The sequence below is a fragment of the Leptodactylus fuscus genome, chromosome 4 (assembly GCF_031893055.1).
Source record: "Leptodactylus fuscus isolate aLepFus1 chromosome 4, aLepFus1.hap2, whole genome shotgun sequence".
NCBI classification, from domain to species: Eukaryota; Metazoa; Chordata; class Amphibia; order Anura; family Leptodactylidae; genus Leptodactylus; species Leptodactylus fuscus.
This window is the reverse complement of record NC_134268.1, coordinates 127,212,486-127,236,371: the sequence shown is the minus strand read 5'-3', so window position 1 is coordinate 127,236,371 and position 23,886 is coordinate 127,212,486. Positions and strand designations below refer to the sequence as shown.

Sequence of the window (23,886 nt, the reverse complement as noted above, 5' to 3'; positions counted from 1 at the left end):
TCTCCAAAATGGTATAACTAAAAAGTACACCCTGGCCCGCAAAAAAAGACGCCCTATACATTCCTGTAAACAGAAATATACAAAAAAAAAGTTACGGGTGTCAGAATATGGCGACTTTTAGAATTTTTTTTTTTTTTTTTTAACACACAGTTTTGGATTTTTGCCAAGGGGTTAAAATGAAAACAAAAAACCATATAAATTAGGTATCCCAGAAATCGTACTGAAACATAGAATATAGGGGACATGTCATTTTGGCTGCAGTGAACGCTGTAAAACCAAAGCCTGTAAGCCTCACAAATGCATTTTTTCTTCAAATCTACCCCATTCTGAATTTTTTTCCAGCTTCCCAGTACATTATACAGAACAATTAATGGCGGCATCATGAAGAACAATTTGTCTTGCAAAGATTAAGACCTCATTTGGCTTAGAGTGGAAAAATAAAAAAAAGTTATGGGATTTGTAAGGAGGGGAGTCAAAAATGAAAATCGAAATAAGCTGTAGGCGGGAAGGAATTAAATAGGAACAGGGCTGCCTCCGGCTATTTTATCACATTGGTGGGCCCAGTTCAAAGTGCCCCCCCCCCCCCACCACTATACCCATGTCAAAGTTGCCAAAAACTGGGATTTTATATGTTGATCACTTGTAACTAAGAAAGCCTTGGAGTAGCTTTTACACCCTTGTAGCTTGCCTCTGTTTTTTTTTTTTTTTTACAAAAGGTATGCAAAGGTTGCCTACTGTATTGAGCTCTATTGTGCAGGAGAGGGGAAGAGAGTCAAAAGCTGAAGGAAGAGGTGTTAAAGTAGTGTTGGTGTCAAACACAAACAGGGCAGAAAGTATTAAGTGTTTATGGGTGAATCTCAAGGAAATTGAGATTCCTGTGGAGAGTGTTAGTTTCTGAACTGTTCCAGAGAGAAAGGGTGAGAATGCAAACAAGTTGTGGTCACAGCATGTGGTCAAAAAGTTAAGCTGGATAGGGAAAAGAAGCCAGTGAATATCTGGTGTTTTGTGAGTTAAGAAACCAAAGAAAGTAGTGAGAAAACAGAGTTTGGAGGCAGATGGTTGGTTTATCAGTGGGAATACAGAAGTCTCCTATGATGAGAGTGGTAGCTTAGGTTGATACACGGACCGAGTTTCCAGGGCTGACAATGTGAATACAAAACACTAAATACATTTGCAATGACAAAAATCAGGACAATATGTACATTTTTGCAGATTTAAATAAACAAATCTGAAAAATATAAAAAGAATACAAAAGTAGTATTTTAATTGTAAAGCATCTGAGAACTAGCATAATGTTATTGAGAGAACATAGGAAGGAATTTACTATGCCGGAATAAAAGTGAGGAATTTGAAAGCATCTGTTCACATTTGTAGAAAAGGTACTGCCTGGCAAGCATTATAATCCATTAGAAAAGTGGGCCATGTGCCATGTTAGCACTCAGCCTCACACAACTTGGCAGGAACTTGCAGCACCTCCATAATTATAAAAGATACATTAAAGTTGTGTTTGTTCTCACAATATGAAGAAAAGCTAACCGCTGGGAGGAAAAAAAGATACATATAAAATTAAATATAAAGATCACATGGAGCCATACAAATTAGCTAATAATAAAGATTCATATCTTATACATAAATCCTCACTACACTTCCGTGGGACCAACTTGTGGCTCCACCTTAACACTAGTAAAAAAAAAAACAAAAAAACCCCAAAAACCTGATGCTACCACCAAAACTGCATCTAAATCACTGGCATGATGATGTAGCAGCCGCTAATGGCATTGTGAACATTCTTTTTGTGTTAAAGCACACTTTTAGTAGAAAATCAACTTTTAATGGCAGCCCAGTGATTCAGTGTCCAGGACTGAGGTGCTGGAGTTCTTGGTTCAAATGTGACCAAGGATAACATCTGCAAGGAGTTTGTATGTTCAACTTGGGTTTTCACGAGTTTCCTCTGGGTGCTTCAGTTTCCTCCTACAAATCAAAGACATACGGGAAATTGGGATTGTGAGCCCTATCTGGGACAGTGACAGTTTGTAAAGTGCCGTGTTAAATTAGTAAGAAATTAAAACTTTGAATCCATGTAAATGGATTAGAAGCAATTTTGGTGGTGGTAGGCTTCATTTACCAATGTTCATAGCAGTAGTGACGATCCGTTTCCGGAAATGGGGAAACAGAGCGTTAACGGATAATCGGAAGATGTCCCTGTGGGGCAACACGGTGGCTCAATGGTTAGCACGGCAGCCTTGCAGCGCTTGAGTCCTTGGTTCGAATCCTGCCACGGACAACATCTGCAAGGAGTTTGCATGTTCTCCCTGTTTGCATGGATTTGCTCCCATACTCTAAAGACATACTGATAGGGGAAAAAACGTAGATTGTGATCCCTATATGGGGCTCACAATCTACATTTTAAGAAAAAAAAAAAAACGTCCCTGGGGTGGTCACATGATTTGTCCATTTTAGTACATCGTCATCAGTGTTAAATACAATTTAATGGAGAATTTGTATTATCCTTAGTCAGGTCATAGGATTTTCCTTTGTAAATTTGTAAAATGAGGAGCCATCCCGCAGGAAGAAGCCTGGAAGGCAAGTATAATAGATTGGATAGGGGGGAAGGAGTAGTACGATCCGTTTCCGGAAACAAGAAGATAGTCACTGTAGTATCGCAGTCAATAGCATGACCTATCAGATTCCCTAGGTTTCAAGGTACCTAGAGGGTCTCATCAAAGTAAAAAAGAAAAAAAGTTTTTAAAAGTATTAAAAAAAAAAAAATTCAAAGCCACCTTTTTCCTAGATCAGATATAAAAGTAAATAAACAAAATTAAACAAACACATTAGGTATCTCCGCACTCCAAAATGCCCGAACTATTAAAATATTTTTCGCATTTTCCCAGCGGCGCAGCAGTGAAAAAAAAAGCCAAATAGCATTTTTTCAACACTTTGCCTCCTTTAAAAATTTTTAATAAAAAGTGATCAAACCATCAGATTTTTTTTCCCAAATGGTATCAGTAAAAAAGTCATTTTGTGTCACATAAAAAAAAAGATACCTTACACAGCTCCATACATGAAAATCTGAAAAAGTTACAGGTCTCATAATATGGCGACAATTTTTTTTTAAATATTTTGCTAAGTTTTTCATTTTTTTAAAAAGGTATCAAAACATTACAAATACTATATAAATTTGGTATCACCGTGCTCGTACTAACCTGCAGAATACAGGTAACAGGTCATTTTTACCAAACAGTGAACGCTGTAAAAATTAAACCAATATGAAATTGTCGCAAATGTGGTTTTTTTTCCAATTGCACCTCACTCATTTTTTTTTTCCAGCACATTGCAGAGGATATTGAATGGTGCCATTACAATGTACAATTTGTTTCACAAACAATAAGCCATCATGTGACTGAACTGAAAAATGAAATTTAGGGCTTTTGGAATGTGGAGGGAAAAACAAAAATGCAAAAATGAAAAATGGCTGAGTCCTTAAGGAGTTAATAGGCTGTCTCCCAAGGACAGAAGAATTTCATCTAGAGCCAATGGAGGTGAATTAGGTGCAGATGGTGTTTGTCACGTAAAGAACCAAAAGGAGAAGACAATCAGATCTTGGACTACAGCTGGCAATGCACAGAATAAAATTATCTTCAGACATATGACAGATCCAGCTAAATTGAAAGGAATCTGCAGAAAACCTGGAGTGATGAACGTAGTATGTCCTTATCTGGTAGTGATAGGCGAAATTGTGTGAGATCTACTGGACATATTACTTAAGTTTAGGTCAGTGCCGTTTCCTGGCCAGGTCAGCTATTACTCCGGACCATTGTTTGATTGTGTGGTAGAGAGCTGAACAAAGCTGCCTGTCTAGTAAGTGATTTATTGTCTCGCTGGCTGCAGTGCCAGTTATCTTACTTACTAAGTGTAATAGAGCTAGCAGCCTCTGTTTTCCTCTCCAACTTCAGCAGCAGCTTCTTCCCCTTCTGCTCTTGATCAGTGTGTGATTTAACAGTATGTATCCTCTCTGGATATGGGGTTATATTAATGGGATTTAAGAAAAAAAAAAAAAAAAAAAAACACAGGAAGTGTGGCCAAAGAGATGGTTCACTTTCTGCTCATTTACAGTCCACTGCCCATTGCTATGTGTGTCGTGTTTTTAGTAGTTGAAACTAATTGTAACTACTGAGCAGGGAAGCTTTGGTTGTATCATCATAGAATAGAGCCTGTCATAGCATTGCATTACAGTGCTGGGCTCCAATTAGAAATGGGCAAACTGAATATTCCCAATTGCTTGGTTTTTAAAGGGGTTGTCCCATCACAAGGATCCTATCTATACTGCTTGATAATGTGAATGTAAGACTTTTCCTAAATACACTGCTTCAGCAAAACTGCTTTGTTTGTCCACTATCTTACTTTATTCATTTTTTTGGGACACTTCCCTTGACTTATCTGGTCATAAGTCAAGTGATGTATCAGCTGCTCTGAGGGGGGAGGGAGGAGGGGCTAAGTGCAGGGGAGCGAGCCTGGAGGGGGGTAGTTTACACTTTGGGGGGGGAGGGGGGGGGAGGAGCCGCCAATACAGACCCAGCATCCACTGTAATAGAGAGGCGGATGCCGGGGAGTGTAGACACCGGCACAGGTGAAGCCAGCAGCGGCAGGAGTGATGCTGATATTCCGGAGGGGAGGAGGGGCGGAGGAGCGGAATAGCAGCATCGCTCCTGCCGATGCTGGCTTCACCTGTGCCGGCGTCTACACTCCGCTGTAATAGAGAGGCAGATGCCGGGTCTGTATTGCATTGTGAAGGCTGTACGTCCAATGCCTAGTGCATCGGCAGCGTACGTGCAGGGCCAGCGGCTTTGCATATGTAACCCCGCCCACCAATGACACAACAAAGCCGGAAGACAGAAGAATTTACTGCAGCGAAGAGTGGTGAGTATGCGACGTGGAACAACCCCTTTAACTAACCAAATGCTGATTCAACTCAAACATATAAAAATGGCTGGCACCACGTGTTAAGCAGAAGACACACGGGTGTATGAGTCACCATGTGAAGTTTTAGCACCACATGACAGCCTCTTAGATAATATACATTGGTAGGTGAACACCTTAGTGTATGTTCTCATGTTTGTTTCTTTTTGGCACTGTGTGTGTGTGTGTGTGTGTGTGTGTGTTCTTGATGTGTATTTTGTGATGATGATGTGTTCTTGAAAAAATACACGTCAAAAATGCAGCAAAAACCATGTCATAAAACCGTGTTATTTCTGCTTCCTATTGATTTCAATTGAATTTTCAAGGCTGAAACGGACTAAAGATAGGTCATTTTGCTCTTTTTTTCCTCTAGCTGAAAAAATCAGCTAGAGGAAAAAAATTGCTACTGACTCCCATTGAAATGAATAGGAGGTGATTTTTGAGAGGTGAATTCCACCTCTAAATCAGTCTACAAAAAAACTAATAATTTTTTGGAGAAGTCTTCTGTAGTTGATACCTTTATTAATGGCTAACTTAAAAAATGATATATTGCGAGCTTTCCGGAACTACTAGAATAGTCCCTTCATCAGGCTGGTATTACACAATGTCTGAAGCCAAGCATATTTATACAGGAATAGAGTGTACTCTGTGTGAACATACCCTTACAGTGCTGTTATCAAATACACTATATATGGTACTGTAAGCTGGAACACAAGTCATTACAGCAATAGTGTAGATAGTGTACGGTCTGTTTCATCTCACTACATCATACAGAGCAGTCAGTTCTGAAAAGTGTACAATTGCAAGCATTAGTTTGGATTAGGAGGATTATTTAGTCAAATATAATCAACTACAAGCATATATCAGTGATAGATCATAGAGAGGAGTAAAGGAGCAGATATGTTTTGCTGTATAGAGTGTTTAAACATACAGTCCTATAGCTCATGCAAAAAAATCATTTGTTGGCTAAGGCCCCACGTTGCGGAAACACGTTTTTTTTGTTGTTGCAGATTTTGTAGCAGTTTTTTAAGCCAAAAGCTAGGAGTGAACTGAGCAAAACCTAGACAAATAAGAGCTTCCTATATAATTTCCTTTTATACAGTCCTATGAAAAAGTTTGGGCACCCCTATTAATCTTAATCATTTTTTGTTCTAAATATTTTGGTGTTTGCAACAGCCATTTCAGTTTGATATATCTAATAACTGATGGACACAGTAATATTTCAGGATTGAAATGAGGTTTATTGTACTAACAGAAAATGTGCAATATGCATTAAACCAAAATTTGACCGGTGCAAAAGTATGGGCACCCTTATCATTTTATTGATTTGAATTCCCCTAACTACTTTTTACTGACTTACTGAAGCACAAAATTGGTTTTGTAACCTCAGTGAGCTTTGAACTTCATAGCCAGATGTATCCAATCATAAGAAAAGGTATTTAAGGTGGCCAATTGCAAGTTGATCTCCTATTTGAATCTCCTCTGAAGAGTGGCATCATGGGCTACTCAAAACAACTCTCAAATGATCTGAAAACAAAGATTGTTCAACATAGTTGTTCAGGGGAAGGATACAAAAAGTTGTCTCAGAGATTTAACCTGTCAGTTTCCACTGTGAGGAACATAGTAAGGAAATGGAAGACCACAGGGACAGTTCTTGTTAAGCCCAGAAGTGGCAGGCCAAGAAAAATATCAGAAAGGCAGAGAAGAAGAATGGTGAGAACAGTCAAGGACAATCCACAGACCACCTCCAAAGAGCTGCAGCATCATCTTGCTGCAGATGGTGTCACTCTGCATCGGTCAACTATACAGCGCACTTTGCACAAATAGAAGCTGTATGGGAGAGTGATGAGAAAGAAGCCGTTTCTGCACGTACGCCACAAATAGAGTTGCCTGAGGTATGAAAAAGCACATTTGGACAAGGCAGCTTCATTTTGGAAACAAAAATTGAGTTGTTTGGTTATAAAAAAAGGCGTTATGCATGGCGTCCAAAAAGAAACAGCATTCCAAGAAAAACACATGCTACCCACTGTAAAATTTGGTGGAGGTTCCATCATGCTTTGGGGCTGTGTGGCCAATGCCGGCATCGGGAATCTTGTTAAAGTTGAGAGTCGCATGGATTCCACTCAGTATCAGCAGATTCTTGAGAATAATGTTCAAGAATCAGTGACGAAGTTGAAGTTACGCCGGGGATGGATATTTCAGCAAGACAATGATCCAAAACACCGCTCCAAATCCTCAGGCATTCATGCAGAAGAACAATTACAATGTTCTGGAATGGCCATCCCAGTCCCCAGACCTGAATATCATTGAACATCTGTGGGATGATTTGAAGCGGGCTGTCCATGCTCGGCGACCATCTAACTTAACTGAACTTGAATTGTTTGTCCAAAATACCTTTATCCAGGATCCAGGAACTGATTAAAAGCTACAGGAAGCGACTAGAGGCTGTTATCTTTGCAAAAGGAGGATCTACTAAATATTAATGTCACTTTTCTGTTGAGGTGCCCATACTTTTGCACCGGTCAAATTTTGGTTTAATGCATATTGCACATTTTCTGTTAGTACAATAAACCTCATTTCAATCCTGAAATATTACTGTGTCCATCAGTTATTAGATATATCAAACTGAAATGGCTGTTATAAACACCAAAATATTTAGAACTAAAAATGATTAAGATTAATAGGGGTGCCCAAACTTTTTCATAGGACTGTAGCTATTCTTGGCATTGGATCAAATAAACGCAACAAAATCTGCAACCAAAAAAAGCTGCTTTTCCGCAACGTGAGGCTTTAGCCATTAAGAGGTTTTTTGACAAGAGTTTATGTTTTTGTCATTAAATAGATGCAAACTGCTGTTATAACAAGCAAAGTGTTGACTCATTAAACCTATTTTTGCTCACCCAATTCAGTCTAACAACCTGTGTTAAGATTGAAAAAAACAAAAAAAAAACCAAAAACCTTGTTTAATTTTTTTTTTCTAATCTGCTCACACAGTTAAAGAATATTAACATTTAATAAACTACCCGGCTCAAGTTTTTTTTCTTTTCTGGTGCTGCTCATTATATCTAGTATTGCAGCCTGCACAAATAAATGAAAAAAATTAAGGCTGAGGCCCCACATTGCGGAAATTATGCTTTTTTTGTTGCAGATTTTGTTGCGGCTTTTTGAGCCAAAGCCAAGAATGGCTACAAAAGGAATGGAAAATATATAGGATGCTCTTATACTACTACCTTTATTCAATCCACTCCCGGCTTTGGCTCAAAAAAAAAAAAAAGTTTAATATGTTTATATGAAAACTATTTTGTTTTAGGTAAAAGCAACAATAGATTTTTTTCCCCCACAATTTATAACATTCTTCCACTCCTAGCGAAAATTTTTTTTTTTAACTTGGTTAACAAATACTACTACTTATTTCAAGCCTTATGTGTCCTGAAAAAAAAAAAAAAAACATGGAAAAATATTTGAGATATGCAAAGCCATTAAAAAGATATTATTTAAACCAATGCATACCAAAGTGCTACACTTGGCTAAATGTGTTAATTGAATATTTTAGTTTTTAAATTTTTTAAAACATTTTTAAAGGTCTCTTTTTTCACAATGATGGAAATTAAAAATTAAATAATGTTTAATGCTTCCCTAGTTCAGCCACCAGGGGAGTACATAACTGAACCAAGGTGACAAGGTAAAAGAACCAGAGTCAATGCTGCTGTAAACATGGGAGGGGCACAAATCCTAAAAGTGACCACATTCAACACCCCTTCCATTTCATGGCTCTCTGCAAGGGGAATGTCTACTAATAAGCTACCACTGTGCAGCATGATTTTGTGAGTGACAGTCAACTACAATAATATGATCCAACTGAGGGGGGAAAGAAAAAAAAAAGTGTTCCTATAGAGCAGGGGTAGGGAACGTACGGCTCTCCAGCTGTTGCAAAACTACAACTCACAGCATGCATACTGGCTCTGCTGTTCTGGGAACTCCCATGGAAGTGAATGGAGCATGCTGGGAGATGTAGTTTCACAGCAGCTGGAGAGCCAAAGGTTCCCTACCCCTGCTATAGAATAAACATGAACTCTGCAACCTGTCAAATAAAAGTAATCCGCCAGAGGGAAAAAAATCTTTCCCCATGACGAAGTAGCAGCTCCATCTGTCAGAGCTGTCAACTATAGCTAAAAAGAAACCCATATTACCAGTGTTTGTTATAACCAAATAGTTCCTCTACAGATGCAAATAATGAAACTCAAATGCCAAATAATGTCTCATAGATCCATATACGCACATGGACAAGATTGTTGGTACCCCTCGTTTAATGAAAGAAAAACCCACAATGGTCACAGAAATAACTTGAGTCTGACAAAAGTAATAACCAAACTACATGTTGACAAGCCACAAAGCTTCTGGGCGAATGTCCTATGGACACATAAAAACAAAAATTTAACTTTTTGGCAAGGCACATCAGCTCTGAGTTCACAGACAGAAAAATGAAGCATATCTTGAGAAGAACACTGTCCCTACTGTGAAACATGGAGGAGGCTCTGTTATGTTCTGGGGTTGCTTTGCTGCATCTGGCACAGAGTGTCTTGAATCTGTGCAGGGTACAATGAAATCTCAAGACTATCAAAGGATTCTAGAGAGAAATGTGCTGCTCAGTGTCAGAAAGCTTGGACTCAGTCGCAGGTCATGGGTCTTGCAACAAGATAATGACCCAAAACAAACAGCTAAAAACACGCAAGAATGGCTAAGAGGAAAACATTGGACTATTCTGGTGGCCTTCTATGAGCCCTGACCTAAATCCTATTGAGCATCTTTGGAAGGAGCTGAAACATGCCGTCTGGAAAAGGCACCTTCAACCCAGAGACAACTACAGCAGTTTGCTCATGAAGAGTGGGCCAAAATACCTGTTGAGAGGTGCAGAGGTCTCATTGACAGTTACAGGAATCGTATGATTGCAGTGATTGCCTTAAAAGGTTGTGCAACAAAATATTGAGTTAAGGAAACCATCATTTCTTTCCAAGCGTTTCATTTTTAAAAAAAATCTGTTGAAGCGAAAAGCAATGTCTGACTCTCATTTGTTCATTTTCATAGAATTTTTATTTATTTTTTGTCAGATTCAAGTTATTTCTGTGACCATTGTGGGTTTTTCTTTCATTAAACAAAGATACCAACAATTTTGTCCATGTGTGTAGTGCACCCATAGATTCAAATAATGCCCTCCAAATCCAAACAGTATCTCCGAGATCCATATATGACCTCCAGTGATCCAAATAAAGCCTCCTTAATGTCCCTACAGATCCCTTCTTTTAAATATCCCCTTATAAATAATAATCCCTGTTCATAAATAATAATCCCTGCTTATAAATAATAATATCACCTTATGAATAGTACCCCTTAAGAGTGTTCTCACATATGTCAATTTTGAAAACAATGTATCATTTTCCTTCCACTTCACAATTATCTGCTACTTTGTGTTGGTCTAACACAATCTCAATAAAATACATTTAAGTTTGTGGTTGTAATGTGACAAAATGTGAGAGTTCAAGGGGTATGAATACTTTTGCAAGCCACTGTAACCTTCTACTTGGAAAACGAACCCTGATAAAATAGGGACTGGACTATGGACCTGCTGTCTTCTTTTGGCTCCCACTCTAGGATACCACAGGAGCTGGGAGTCAAATGAATAGACTGTGTCCCAGCAGCTCCCCTGAACAAAACATAAGGGTTTGTTCCTCAGTTAAGCAATCCTGTGAGTTTGGATGTTTGTGGGTTTGTGTGTTTGGATGTTTGTTCCACAATCACGCAAAACCCACTCCACCGATTTGGCTCAAAGTTTCCACAAACATACTACACTGGATTGCGCAATAGGCTCCTTTCGTCACAATAGTGCACATACGTTTTTCCTAGGACCCCCTGCACCATCCATCCACGTTCCCAAGCTCTACACGCCACACTGGTAAGTTCGGCTCCACAGCCGCAATCACTCCTTCTCCTCTACACTCCGCTGTTCTCTTTGAACACACCATACACACGTTACGGCCCATAACATCTGAACTATCTGCCTGTCTGCCGTCTCCATCAATCCCCCCCCCCCCCAAAAAAAAAACACCACAAAGTCACTTAAACCTGACTTCAGCCCTTGCCGACATACGCCGTACTACTACGGCCCATGCCAGCTGGCTTCTTATACCAAGCACCCGCCATACACGCCTCTGTCGCTACTGGCCCTCAGTTAACTCTTTGCCGACATACGCTGTTGTACTACGGCGCATGCTGGCGGGTTCACTATGGCAGCCGCTCGGCAGCCGGACGGCCGCCATAGCCCTCCCGTTGCCTAGTATTCCATGCTCTTGGCAAGCCACTGTCATGTCCATGGTTGCTGGCCACAGTAATCGTGGACATTACCCTGTCCTACCACATACCTCTACGGCGCCTCCAGTCTGTCCCCCGCTGCACATACCTCTCCTCCTCTTCAAGTACAACACCTACACTCTGTTACCCTGCCGGCGTCTGGTTGCTATAGCAGCCGGCAGGTCTCACATGCCTCCCTGTCAGCTCACTCCTGTCAGCCTTCTGCACGCTACGCCACCTAGCCTGCAATACCACTGCTGTTATTATGCAATGCATTACTCATCACACTCTCTGCTACCTCTCGGGGGTCTACCAAAAAATACAACTGGGGAAAAAAAAAAAAAAAATTCAACTCACCCCCCCTCTCTCTAGAAGACATTAAAAAGTACTTACCGTTTTTTTTGGACTATAACACGCCCTTTCTTCCCCCCACATTTGGGGGGAAAAGAAGGGTGCATGTTATAGTTCGAATGTGGACGCCAATACGGCCCCCGCATCCGCTGTAATAGAAAGGCGGATGTCAGGGAGGGTTAGATGGCGGCACAGGTGCCGGGGCCTGCGACATGGCTACGCTCCTGCCCTGCAGGAAGCCAGCAGCAGCAGGAGTGATGCTGTTATTCTGCTCCTCTGCCCCCCCCCTCCGGAATAGCAGCATCGCTCCTGCCGCTGCTGGCTTCCTGCAGGGCAGGAGTGTAGCCATGTCGCAGGCCCCGGCACCTGTGCCGCCATCTAACCCTCCCTGACATCCGCCTTTCTATTACAGCGGATGCGGGGGCCGTATTGGCGTCCACATTCGAACTATAACACGCACCCTTCTTTTCCCCCCAAATGTGGGGGGAAGAAAGGGTGTGTTATAGTCCGAAAAAAACGGTAAGTACTTTTTAATGTCGCAGGCCACGGTACCTGTGCTGCCATCTAACCCTCCCTGCCATCCGCCTTCCTATTACAGCGGATGCCGGGTCCGTATTGGCGGCCCCTTCCCCCCAAAGTGTTAGCTCTGTTAGCTTAGTGTTTCTCTCCGGCTAGTGTGTATCAAAAGATGGCCAAACGACTTCACCCGCGGGTGGCCAGGATGTACATCCCCCACATTAAGGACAGTGCGGGCTGCTCTCTCCATAATCCCTCGGACATCGCGGACTCCTTCCGTTCCTTCTACCAGTCCCTCTACAACCTTGCAGACGGTTCTACGGACTCGGCCTCAGCTCGACGTAAGATTCGCGACTACATATGCAGTACGGCTCTCCCCGCTATATCGCATTCAGACAGGACTGTGCTCCTCCTCCGCCTTATAGACTGGCACTACAGACGTAGCGATAAACAGTGGGTTCACCTAGAAGCGAAACTCACCTCCTCCCATCTCCCTTCCGTCCCCTGAGTTCTTTCTCATTTTCGTCCCGTCTCCATTCGCTCTTCCCGGTTAGCTACTCACTTCCTGTCGGTATGGGATAACCTTTGTAGGTCGTCCGCCCTAGCCAGTGTCCCCGGCCCACTGAGTCCACTGTTTAACAATCCCATGTTCCCACCAGCTGTTTCTGCTCCTTGTTTTCTGGGTTCGGCTGCATGTCCGCTTTGGGTCCATCTGCGGCTCCTCCCCCTCCCTTCCCCCTTTTGCCCAACTTTAGTTAGCATGTCCGGATTCGACCATCTCTTGGTTTGAATATCACCAGATTTCTGGCGCCGCTATTCAGTACCATCCCTCCTTTCTTCCCCGCCCTCGCCTCTGGAAAGTCTGCTGAGTGGGTCCAGGGTTTTGTTTTTTTTTTATGATCCAAACACAGTTTTTTTTTTTTTTATCATAATTTAGATCATATGCTTTACTTGGGACAAATCTGGGGTAATGACAAAATCTGTAAAGGAAAACTTTGTTTATTTGTATTTCGCCAAACAGCAAAGCCGCAGATGCACATAGTAACATGAAATTTCTGGTCTAAATTTGATGGATCAACTGCTTCACTTTGACTTTGTACCAGATTTCATAAGTCTCACCAAATGTCTCAACAGCACAACTAGAAAGAATCAACTTTATTTCTGAATTTCGACAAGAAGAAGAACTACCGTACATAAATGATCATCACATTCTAAAGACAAGTACCATATAAAAACATTTTCACAAGTCAAAGCAGAACGTCTATATATAATCTAATTCAACACAAAATCATCTAGATTTTCTGTAACATACTTAAAAGCAAAATAGTTCAAAAGAAAATATATTATGAACTATTTAAATTTACTAATAAAGTGAGTTATACATTACAGTTTGGAGAGAGAGGAAAAAACTTCACAAGAGATACTTACCACTGGATCATACTCCCACAGCTGATTGCCTCTTAAATGGTGGCACTTAAGCATTATGACTGGGCCATTAAGCTTGGAGACGTCCAAACATAAATCATCTGTTCGGATTTCTTTGCTAGCAGTGTATGAAAACACCTTGGAAAAATATAAATATACAGATCTGTTTACAAAAGCATTATGTTAGAATCTGTAATATTTTTGTTTAAACCAAATTATTAACGACCATAAAATCAAATTTTTTGAATATTTGAAAAAATATATCACTTTCAGGTTAGATAGTAACTAAAAATAAAAAAAAATGTTAAAAAAAAAAAAAATTACCTCGATTTTTATAGTGACTGAAGTGTCCCTTTTTACAGTTTAAAAGAAAAAAAAAATGGCAAGAAACGCTGCAGACATATCTAAATTTTGGTGCATTTAAATGGGATCTTTTACCACTAACTAACTATTTGAGTCTTTTAATAAATGACCCTCCACTGGTTCAGATGCAGTTGGAATGTTTGCTCAGGAAAGGCTGGGGGGGGGGGGGGGGTAGAGGGGGCTAGAGAAAAATTTACATCTTTGCTGGAATCAGTGGAGTAGCACCTACTGAAACAGTTGGAACATGTGGAGGGGTGAAAGGTCAACTTTAATAGCAATGTCGAGTTGCATCTGCCACATTTTACCTGGTTTCCTCCCATTCCATGGCAGTTGAAAATACCAACTTTTTCATTCTCCTTTCTTGCCATATTATCCAAACACTGGTTTGTCTCAACATTTCTGATCTGAGAAGAAAAAAAATTAAATCAAGTTTAATAATAAAATAAACAGTTTGGTGAACCTCAGTAAAGAGCAATACTGTAGATTGAATGCAGTACATACGTAGTTCCTGTATCCAGTTCAATATAAATAAACACACTCCATGTTCCTTTCATACTTTATACATTAATAGGTCCATGCAAATCACAACTACGGGTATGAAAATTAGCTTTAAGTAGATTCCACATGTGTAAAACATAACTTTTATTTCATTATGAAAAGGTAAATATGTTGTATACACGCTTACAAAGTGAACAAATGTGCAACATACTGAAAATATTTATCCAGTGGGTATAAAATACAACATAAGGGATAGAGAGAGCAATTAATGCATCACCTATTTATAATCTCTCCATATACTAAGCATCATAAATAGCCAGAAGGACTCCTTTGAGGATATATTCCCTAACCCTATTGCCATCTTGAAGATTGCTACACCTTGCCCTGAAAAGCCAACAGGAGGATTACTCTAGGCACCATGAAAAGAGTGATCCCCCATTCCAGTCTCAATTACTTTCCCTATGTACAGAAGATGCTGTTTTTCCTATCCCACCTACACGTTTCGCCATAGTTTGTGGTTCTTTATGAAGTGGTAAAGAGACCTATCATTAGGCAGCTTTACAATGTGACAGTTGCCGTGTTTCCCACACAGTCGGGGATTTAAATAAACCGAAGCCTTTCAGCTGTGTCACTGACGGCACATAAATCCTTTTTGCAATACTTCTGTCCATTGCATGATGATGCCACAATCTCCAACATTTAGCCTTGAAACTGGCCATGCACCCTACATCATAGGGGAAGTCATCATAAACCCGCACATCACAGGCAGGGTTACTGCATCCACACTACAGTGTTGGCCAAAGGTATTGGCACCCCTGCAATTCTGTCAGATAATACTCAGTTTCTTCCAGAAAATGATTGCAAGCACAAGCTCTTTGGTATTAATATCTTCATTTATTTTGCTTGCAACGAAAAAACACAAAAGAGAATGAAAAAAAGTCAAATCATTGATCATTTTACACAAAACTCCAAAAATGGGCCGGACAAAAGTATTGGCACCCTCAGCCTAATACTTGGTAGCACAACCTTTAGACAAAATAACTGCGAACAACCGCTTCCAGTAACCATCAATGAGTTTCTTACAATGCTCTGCTGGAATTTTAGACCATTCTTCTTTGACAAACTGCTCCAGGTCCCTGATATTTGAAGGGTGCCTTCTCCAAACTGCAATTTTGAGATCTTTCCACAGGTGTTCTATGGGATTCAGGTCTGGACTCATTCCTGGCCACTTTAGAAGTCTCCAGTGCTTTCTCTCAAACCATTTTCTAGTGCTTTTTGAGGTGTGTTTTGGGTCATTGTCCTGCTGGAAGACCCATGACCTCTGAGGGAGACCCAGCTTTCTCACACTGCGCCCTACATTATGCTGCAAAATTTGTTGGTAGTCTTCAGACTTCATAATGCCATTTACACGGTCAAGCAGTCCAGTGCCAGAGGCAGCAAAGCAACCCCAAAACATCAGAGAACCTCCGCCATGTTTGACTGTAGGGACCGTGTTCTTCTCTTTGAAGGCCTCTTTTCTTTTTCCAGTAAACTCTATGTTGATGCCTTTTCCCAAAAAGCTCTACTTTTGTCTCATTGGACCAGAGAAGATTCTTCCAAAACGTTTTTGACTTTCTCAGGTAAGTTTTGGCAAACTCCAGCCTGGCTTTTTTATGTCTCTGGGTAAGAAGTGGTGTCGTCCTGGGTATCCTACCATACAGTCCCTTTTCATTCAGACGCCGACGGATAGTACGGGTTGACACTGTTGTACCCTCTGACTGCAAGGCAGCTTGAACTTGTTTGGATGTTAGTCGAGGTTCTTTATCCACCATCCGCACAATCTTGCATTGAACTCTCTCGTCAATTTTTCTTTTCCGTCCACATCTAGGGAGGTTAGCCATAGTACCATGGGCTTTAAATTTCTCAATGACACTGCGAACGGTAGACATAGGAACATTCAGGTCTTTGGAGATCGTAGCCCTGAGATTGCTCATGCTTCCTCACAATTTTGCTTCTCTAGTCCTCAGACAGTTCTTTGGTCTTCTTTCTTTTTTCCATGCTCAATGTGGTGCACACAAGGACACAGAACAGAGGTTGAGTCAACTTTAATCCATTTCAACTGGCTGCAAGTGTGATTTAGTTATTGCCACCACCTGTTAGGTGCCTCAGGTAAGTAACAGGTGCTGTTAATTACACAAATTAGAGAAGCATCACATGATTTTTCAAACAGTGCCAATAGTTTTGTCCACCCCCTTTTTATGTTTGGTGTGGAATTATATCCAATTTGGCTTTTTGACAATTCTTTTTGTGGTTTTCCATTGAAGACAAATTAAATGAAGATAATAATACCAAAGAGTTTGTGCTTGCAATCATTTTCTGGAAGAAAATTAGTATTAGCTGACAGAATTGCAGGGGTGCCAATACTTTTGGCAAACACTAAGTCTCAACATTGGTCGCGTTCACCTTCCCCAACTGCTCAAAGCAGCATTGCTCTTCTATCACTTACCCTATTTCCATCCAATTGGGATCAGACATGAGTGTGTCACCATGTCACTGATCCATTTGTTGGTCAAAAGGGGGAGGGGAGGTCATATAGCTCACTTTGCTGACATCAGAATGTAAAACACCCTAACTAGTCCCCTCCTTGTCCATGGAGCTATAGCCACTATGGACCAGGAAAATGCGCAGTAATAATAACCGTGTTTGTCCTGATATGGGTCAGGATAAAAAGTTATTATTACTGTGCATTTACTTCCAGGAATGGGCTGTAGAGTGAAGATAAGGCTTTGGGCCTGTACGACAATGCCCAAGACGTCTGGGATATCATACAGGCCCAAAGCCTGTGCTAGCAGTAACAGGCTATTACTCCTAGCACAGGCTTTGGGCCTATGGGCCATTCCATATCAAGTGATCCAAATATGAATATTTTTTTTTACCTGACGTCTTTAGATTTTTTTTATTTTTATGAAGTACAACTTAAGTTGATTACAAATTAAAAGTTTTGAATTTTTTTCTTCATCAGCTAATTTTTTTACAGACTTCTAAAGTTTTGAAAAAGGGCAAATTTTGGCCTTGTATGGCTTTACATTTTTTTTTTTATCATAACTCGGGCTAGAATTAAGATAAAGAGGTGGGAGAGGCATCATTTTTCTCAGAACGATACCGGCTTTCATTTGATATGTCACAAGACTATGTTTCTTTAGATTTTGTTTTGGAGAAACCAAATTCAAAATTTCAATTGTGAACGTATGTTTTAAAATTGTGAAAAAAATGCATGTGTTACTTGTGTTCTTGGTTATAGTACTTATACAGGTTTTCAACTTGGGTCCAAATTGGGATAAGTTTTTTTTAAGCCTTGAATCATCTGATTTTATGTTTGTGTGAGCTTCTTCCTTTTTTCTTTTCACATTACAACTTGCTGAATTCAACATTTATATGCAACAATAAAGAAACATAAAAAAAACAAATACTGTGCCAGAAGAAATACATCTTACGCTGGGTTCACACCTGCGTTCAGGGTCTCCGTACTATGGTTTCCGTCTTCTGCATGGCAGAAGACGTAAACCATAGACCGGGTCCGGCCGTGCGCGGTGGTGAGCGTTTTAGGCTCTCCGTCGCGAAACCGGATTTTTTTTTTATCCGAACACAGAGTACTGCATGTCTGACTCTGTGTCCGGATTATAAAACCCGGTTTCGCGGCGGAGAGCGCAAAACGCTCACTGCCGCGCACGGCCGGACAGCTTTCTCACCCATTCAAATGAATGGGTGAGAAAGTCTCCTGCAGGCTTCCGTCTCCTGCATCTGTTTTATGCAGGAAACGGAAACCTGCAATAAGGACCCTACAACGCAGATGTGAACGAGCCCTTATCATCATAACACAACTTGTTCAGGATTTTCAACCTGAATGCATTGAACAAACCGAAAAAAAAAAAAAAGGTGATCGTATCCTCAAGTGGGATTTTCAAAATACACTTTCATCCTAATTATATGTTAACGAGACGAAAAGAACCAATATTTTTAACACCTATTTCTACATGTAACAATTTTTTTTTTATAATATCACTAAACATGTAATTTCTTAAGAAGAATAGTACAGTAGTTACAGCCTCGTTCTATAAAATATGAACTAATCAAACAATTAATAGGACGTTTACTGGTCTTTTATCATCAATGTGTGAGTGAAATGTAATCTTGTCCATAAGCGCTTACTAGCAATGTGTCAAAGAGTATGTCCGGCCTGTCATGGTGTTCTGCTCCACCTGAGTTAAAGGGATCCTATCATTAAAATTAAATTCCCCCCCCCCCCCCCAACACGTGGGAATAGCCTTAAGAAAAGCTATTCTTCTCCGCGACACTGTTCGATAGAAATCTTGTTTTTCTTCTATATGCAAATGAGTTCTCTCGTGGCACTGGGGGGCGGTTCTCAGCGCTCATACAGCACTGGGGTTGTCCCCATTGCTGCGAGAGAACTCTCCTACGCTGCCTCCATCTTCCCCTGGAACGCCCTCTCCCTGGGTCTTCTTCCGGTGCTGGTTTCACACCTCTAGGCATGCGCAGTTGGCTCTGCCGTCGTGCCTCGGACAGAGCCGACTGTGCATGCCAGCGGCCATTTTCTTGTGGCCACTTACCCCAGCTTACTGTGTAATCAGCCACATGAAAATGGCCACTTACACCAGTTTACTGTGTAAGCGGCCACAGGAAAATTGCCACGGGCATGCAGAGTCGGCTTTGGTAAATCTAGACCCCAAACTTTTAGACCACAGGACGAACAGATCAATTCAAGATTTTTGAACTGACATTGTAATATTTATATTTTAAAATATGATCCCATCACTATCCCAACTTGAATTTTGGTACAGATGCTGCTAGGAGCATAGCAGGCACATGTGCATTTTTGGAAATTTTTAAATTAAACGTTTTGGGGTTTTTTTCCAGAATTTTTTTTCTTCTCATTTTGCATTCTCTGACGCACTATTAACAAATAAAATCTCAAAAGAATTAAATATATAGAGGTAAAAATCATTGGTTCACTTGACATGGAATGACCCCTATATGGTACTGCTAGCACAGGCCTTGGGCCTATATGGTAATATCCCAGATCACGTGACGTCTGGGACATTACCATATAGGCTCAAAGCCGGCTAAGGACTAACATCAGATCCCAGAGAGGTGAGTAACTGTTTATTATTTTCTCTCACCTCCCCTGGGACTCCGATTATTATACTTGGAGGCCCCCAGGATCAACACTGTAGGGGATTGTAGGGTTATAGGTTGGACTGATGTCTTCATCCAACCTCATCTACTATGTAACTATATGTAACTTTTAATAATTTAAATTTTTTTTTTTTTGCATTTATTAGCCGATTAGCAGATTTCCATGTATAACATTTTTCACATTATTGATCTTACCTCTCCCAAAGAAAAATAATGACGAGGTATCTGGGAATCAGGATATACATTTTCCAAGTACCAAGAAAATGGCTTGCATTGAAGTTTATGTCTCAAGGTAACCCTTGAAGATATGTCCCCATAGTCTACTTTAGTCACTCCTGAAATTATAATAAAAGCTATTAGTTTGATAAAATATTAAACTTATTAAACTTAAAGTGTTTTTTCCATGAACATAAGCATAAACATATTTGAAGATAATCCCTTCATGACATCTAACAAACATGTATGGCATGATGTTAGGCACAGATATAGAGAGGACTCAGAAGCTAAGCGGCGGGTGTCAACTGTATTACACAGCTGGCATCCACTGACAACAGTTGCAAAAGATGTCATCAGTTGCTTCTGTCAATCACTTGGAAGCGAGGCTCAACTGGTCATCAAAGTATGAACAGAAGGCAAGACAACAAAATTTCTCTAAGTCCTTATTCATATGATTAGTATTTTGCATCAGGGATGGTCTTCTATCTGTGATATTCTAATATTGTGATAACTGGTTGAGCACAAAGACACACAGAAGATTTTTTAAAAAAACAGGACATTTTCTTTGTTGCCTGCTGCTCTCGTTTGACCTCTGAATCATTTACAGAAATTAATATTCAAAAATTAGAATAAAAACAGAAACTAAGAATGTGTTTCACTTTAAATGGGTTGTCCCATAACAAGCTTCCTATCTATACTGCTTGTTAATGTGGATTTAAGACTTTTCCTAAATACATTGCTTCAGCAAAACTGCTGTGTTTGTCCACTATCTTAAAGGGGTTGTCCCATCACAAGGATCCTATCTATAATGCTTGTTAATGTGGATGTAAGACTTTTCCTAAATACACTGCTTCAGCAAAACTGCTTTGTCTGTCCACTATCTTACTTTATTCAATTTTTTGTGGCCAAAGCCCTGACCTAGCTGCTCCTGAGTCAAATGATGTATCTGCCTGCTCTCAGGGGGAGGGAGGAGGGGCTAAGTGCAGGGAGCGAGCCTGTGTAGCTAGCTAATCCTGTGTTTACACCATGTGACCTAGGTCCTGCACTCAGATAGAGGAGCTGCTTTCATTTCTTCTGTTCTCCCAGTTATCAGGCTAGCTAATTCAGTTGTGTTCATTATGGCAGAGACAGGCAGTCTCTGTATGTAACACAGAATGGAGTTGCTGCTGCCTGTACTTCATAGTTCAATGTGGGTGGGCGGAGCTACACACGAATTTGGGGGCGGAGCTAAACGACAGGTTGCCTGTGAAACCCCGCCCACCAAATGATGCAAGAAACCAGGAAGAAAGAAGATTTTACAAGAGTGAAGACTGGTGAGTATGCGACATGGGAATACCCCTTTAATGTATTCACTTCATTGTTGACACTGTTTCTATGGCCCTTGGGATTATCTGCTCAAATGTCAAGTGAGGTAGCTGCCTGTTCTCAGGAGGGAGGGAGGAGGGGCTAAGGTCACGGGAGCGATCCTGTGTCTGTAGCTGTTCCTGTGTCTACACCACACATGTGACCTAGCTTCCTGCTCTCAGATAAAGGAGGGGGGAAATGAGTGCTGCTTTCTTATATAAAACAGGCTAAATCCTAATGGGCTAAAGGACCTGGTCCCTCTGCTCACTAGGATTTAGCTTTCTTATATAGAGCAGGCTAAAATCTAGTGGGCAGAAGGACCTGGTCCCTTAGCCCACTAGGATTTAGCCGACTCTATATAGAACAAGCTAAATCCAAGTGTTATAGGACCTCTGATGACATCACAGGCCCTTCAGTCGTCCCATAGGATCACGCTATGTGGTGGGCGGAGCTACACGCTAATTTGGGGCGGAGCTAAACTGGAGGTAGTCGGACAGTATGGCTTTACATATGAAACCCCGCCCACCAATTGACGTCGAAAACCAGGAAGAAAGAAGTTTTTGCAGCAGCGAAGACTGGTGAGCAAGGGACATGGGAATACCCCTTTAATTAGTAGAATAATATTAGTGATACACTGCATTTAAAGTTTGTTTTTTTTTTTAGTGAAAAATAAAATTTATAAAGCCAGGTATTACTTGACTACACCAATTCTATGAAAGCCCCCCTCCCACCTCTAAAAAAAATAGTTACTTAAAGAAGCACTGCTCTGAATATCCCCCTATCCATTTGTTATTGTATAAGGGGGTAAACAGAGCAGTTAAAAAGAAAAAAATCAAAACAACAAAACACTTTAAAGGTATTCCCTTGAACATAACCATATTAAAAGGTTACACATTTGTACAAATGTAAAAAGAAATTATTATTATTTTTTTTTAATCTTTAGAGATTTACTCTAACCAGCTTAGTGGTTATAATCTTGTGTCTTGGGTGATTAACAATGGACACAACCATAAATGCAGGAATTATTTCCTTATTGTGGTCAGGTCAGGACGGTATTTCTGAAATGATTATACAGCCGCAAAGAAATAATGGCTGAGTTTCAGAGTATAGAAAATTACTGCGTTCATGGTTGTATCCATCAGTAACCTATCAAGGCAACAGACTGTCACCACTAAGGTGAACAGAAAAGAAAAAAAAAAAAAAGAAAAGAAAAGAAAAGAAATCACACTCACACGTTAACATTTTTAATTTACCTAGATTTACAAAAATATTTAGCTTTTATCTACAAATTTAAATAAGATTATGTTCTTGGAAATACCCATTAATGCTGGAATTTTCAGTTTGTATTTAGTCTCTATATTAGGTTACATGAGCTACACAGTGTCTTAGCTTACTGTGGTTCCTATAAGGGTCTGCTCACACGGAGTTTTTTGCAGGCAGATTTTGACAGCGGCTCTGCCTTGAAATCTGCCTGAAAAACGCCTCCCATTCATTTCAATGGGAGTCACTAGCAGTTTTGTGTCTCTCACGGTTTTTTTTTCAGCTAGCGGGAATTGGGAATTAAAACTTGCACGGTGCTTATTTATTTTAATAACAGAGCTCCCATATACCATATCCAAATTGCAATACAAATGTTTATCTCAATTATGTATACAGATACTGAAACATTAGCAGGTTGTGCACATAGATACATATACCTTGCAATTTTCTTAGTATTAAAGGGATTCTATCACTAGAATTATTATTATTTATATAGCGCTATTAATTACATGGTGTCTTACATTTGGGGGTTACATACAATACACAAAATATACAAATATAATAACAATGACCGACTGGCACAGTGGGATAGAGGACCCTGCCCGCAAGGACTTACAGTTTATAAGGGAAGAGGGATAGAGACAGAAGGTGAGAGGGGAGACTGTTCAGATGGTGGTGTGGTTATAAGTAGTGTTATTGGAGGTTGTAGGCCTTTCTGAATAGGTGAGTCTTCAGGGCCTTCTTGAAGCCTGTGATTGTGGAGGTCAGTCTTATGTGTCTTGGTAAGGAGTTACAGAGTATGGGGGATGCACAGGAGAAATCTTGGAGACTGTTGTGCTAGGAGCGGATGAGAGTAGAGCGGAGTAGGAGGTCTTTGGAGGGTCTGAGGTTACGTCTGGGCAGGTAGCGGGAGTTTAGGTCGGAGATATATGGAGGGGACAGGTTGTCGACGGTTTTGTACGTTAACGTTAGTAACTTGAACTCAATTTGCTGAGCAATGGGTAGCCAGTGAAGGGATTGGCAGCGGGGAGCAGCCGATGAACGAGAGGGCGAGGAGAATTAAGCAAGCAGCACAGTTTAAGGTGGATTGGAGGGGGGGGGTGAGAGTGTTCGCTGGGAGTCCATGGAGAAGGGTGTTGCAGGAATCTAAGTGGGAGATTATGAGGGTATGGACTAGAATCTTAGTTTCTGGGATGAGGAAGGAGCAGATTCGATGGATGTTCTTGAGTTGGAGGCGGCAGGAGGTGTTGAGGGTTTGAATGTGCGACTTGAAGGATAGGTCGGAGTCCAGGGTTATCCCAAGGCAACGGACCTGTGGGACAGGGGTAGGTAAAAATTCTGTTTTCTCCATGTTGAGTTTGAGAAAGCAGGGGAGAGAAAAGAGGCTACAGTCGAGCGTCCCCAGTGCTGCTTGAAAAC

The 23,886-nt window shown here is 40.7% G+C and overlaps 1 protein-coding gene across 1 annotated transcript in view; it reads right to left on the bottom strand.

The window, feature by feature from the left end:
* Positions 1 to 23,886, bottom strand: part of GALNT1 (polypeptide N-acetylgalactosaminyltransferase 1) — a 127,864-nt gene that overhangs the window by 3,482 nt on the left and 100,496 nt on the right. The window contains exons 9-11 of the mRNA XM_075271014.1: positions 19,843 to 19,982; positions 14,262 to 14,360; positions 13,597 to 13,731 (exon numbers count right to left, since the gene is read on the bottom strand). Coding sequence (XP_075127115.1) covers positions 13,597 to 13,731; positions 14,262 to 14,360; positions 19,843 to 19,982 — 374 coding nt within the window. The remainder of the gene's footprint in view (positions 1 to 13,596; positions 13,732 to 14,261; positions 14,361 to 19,842; positions 19,983 to 23,886) is intronic.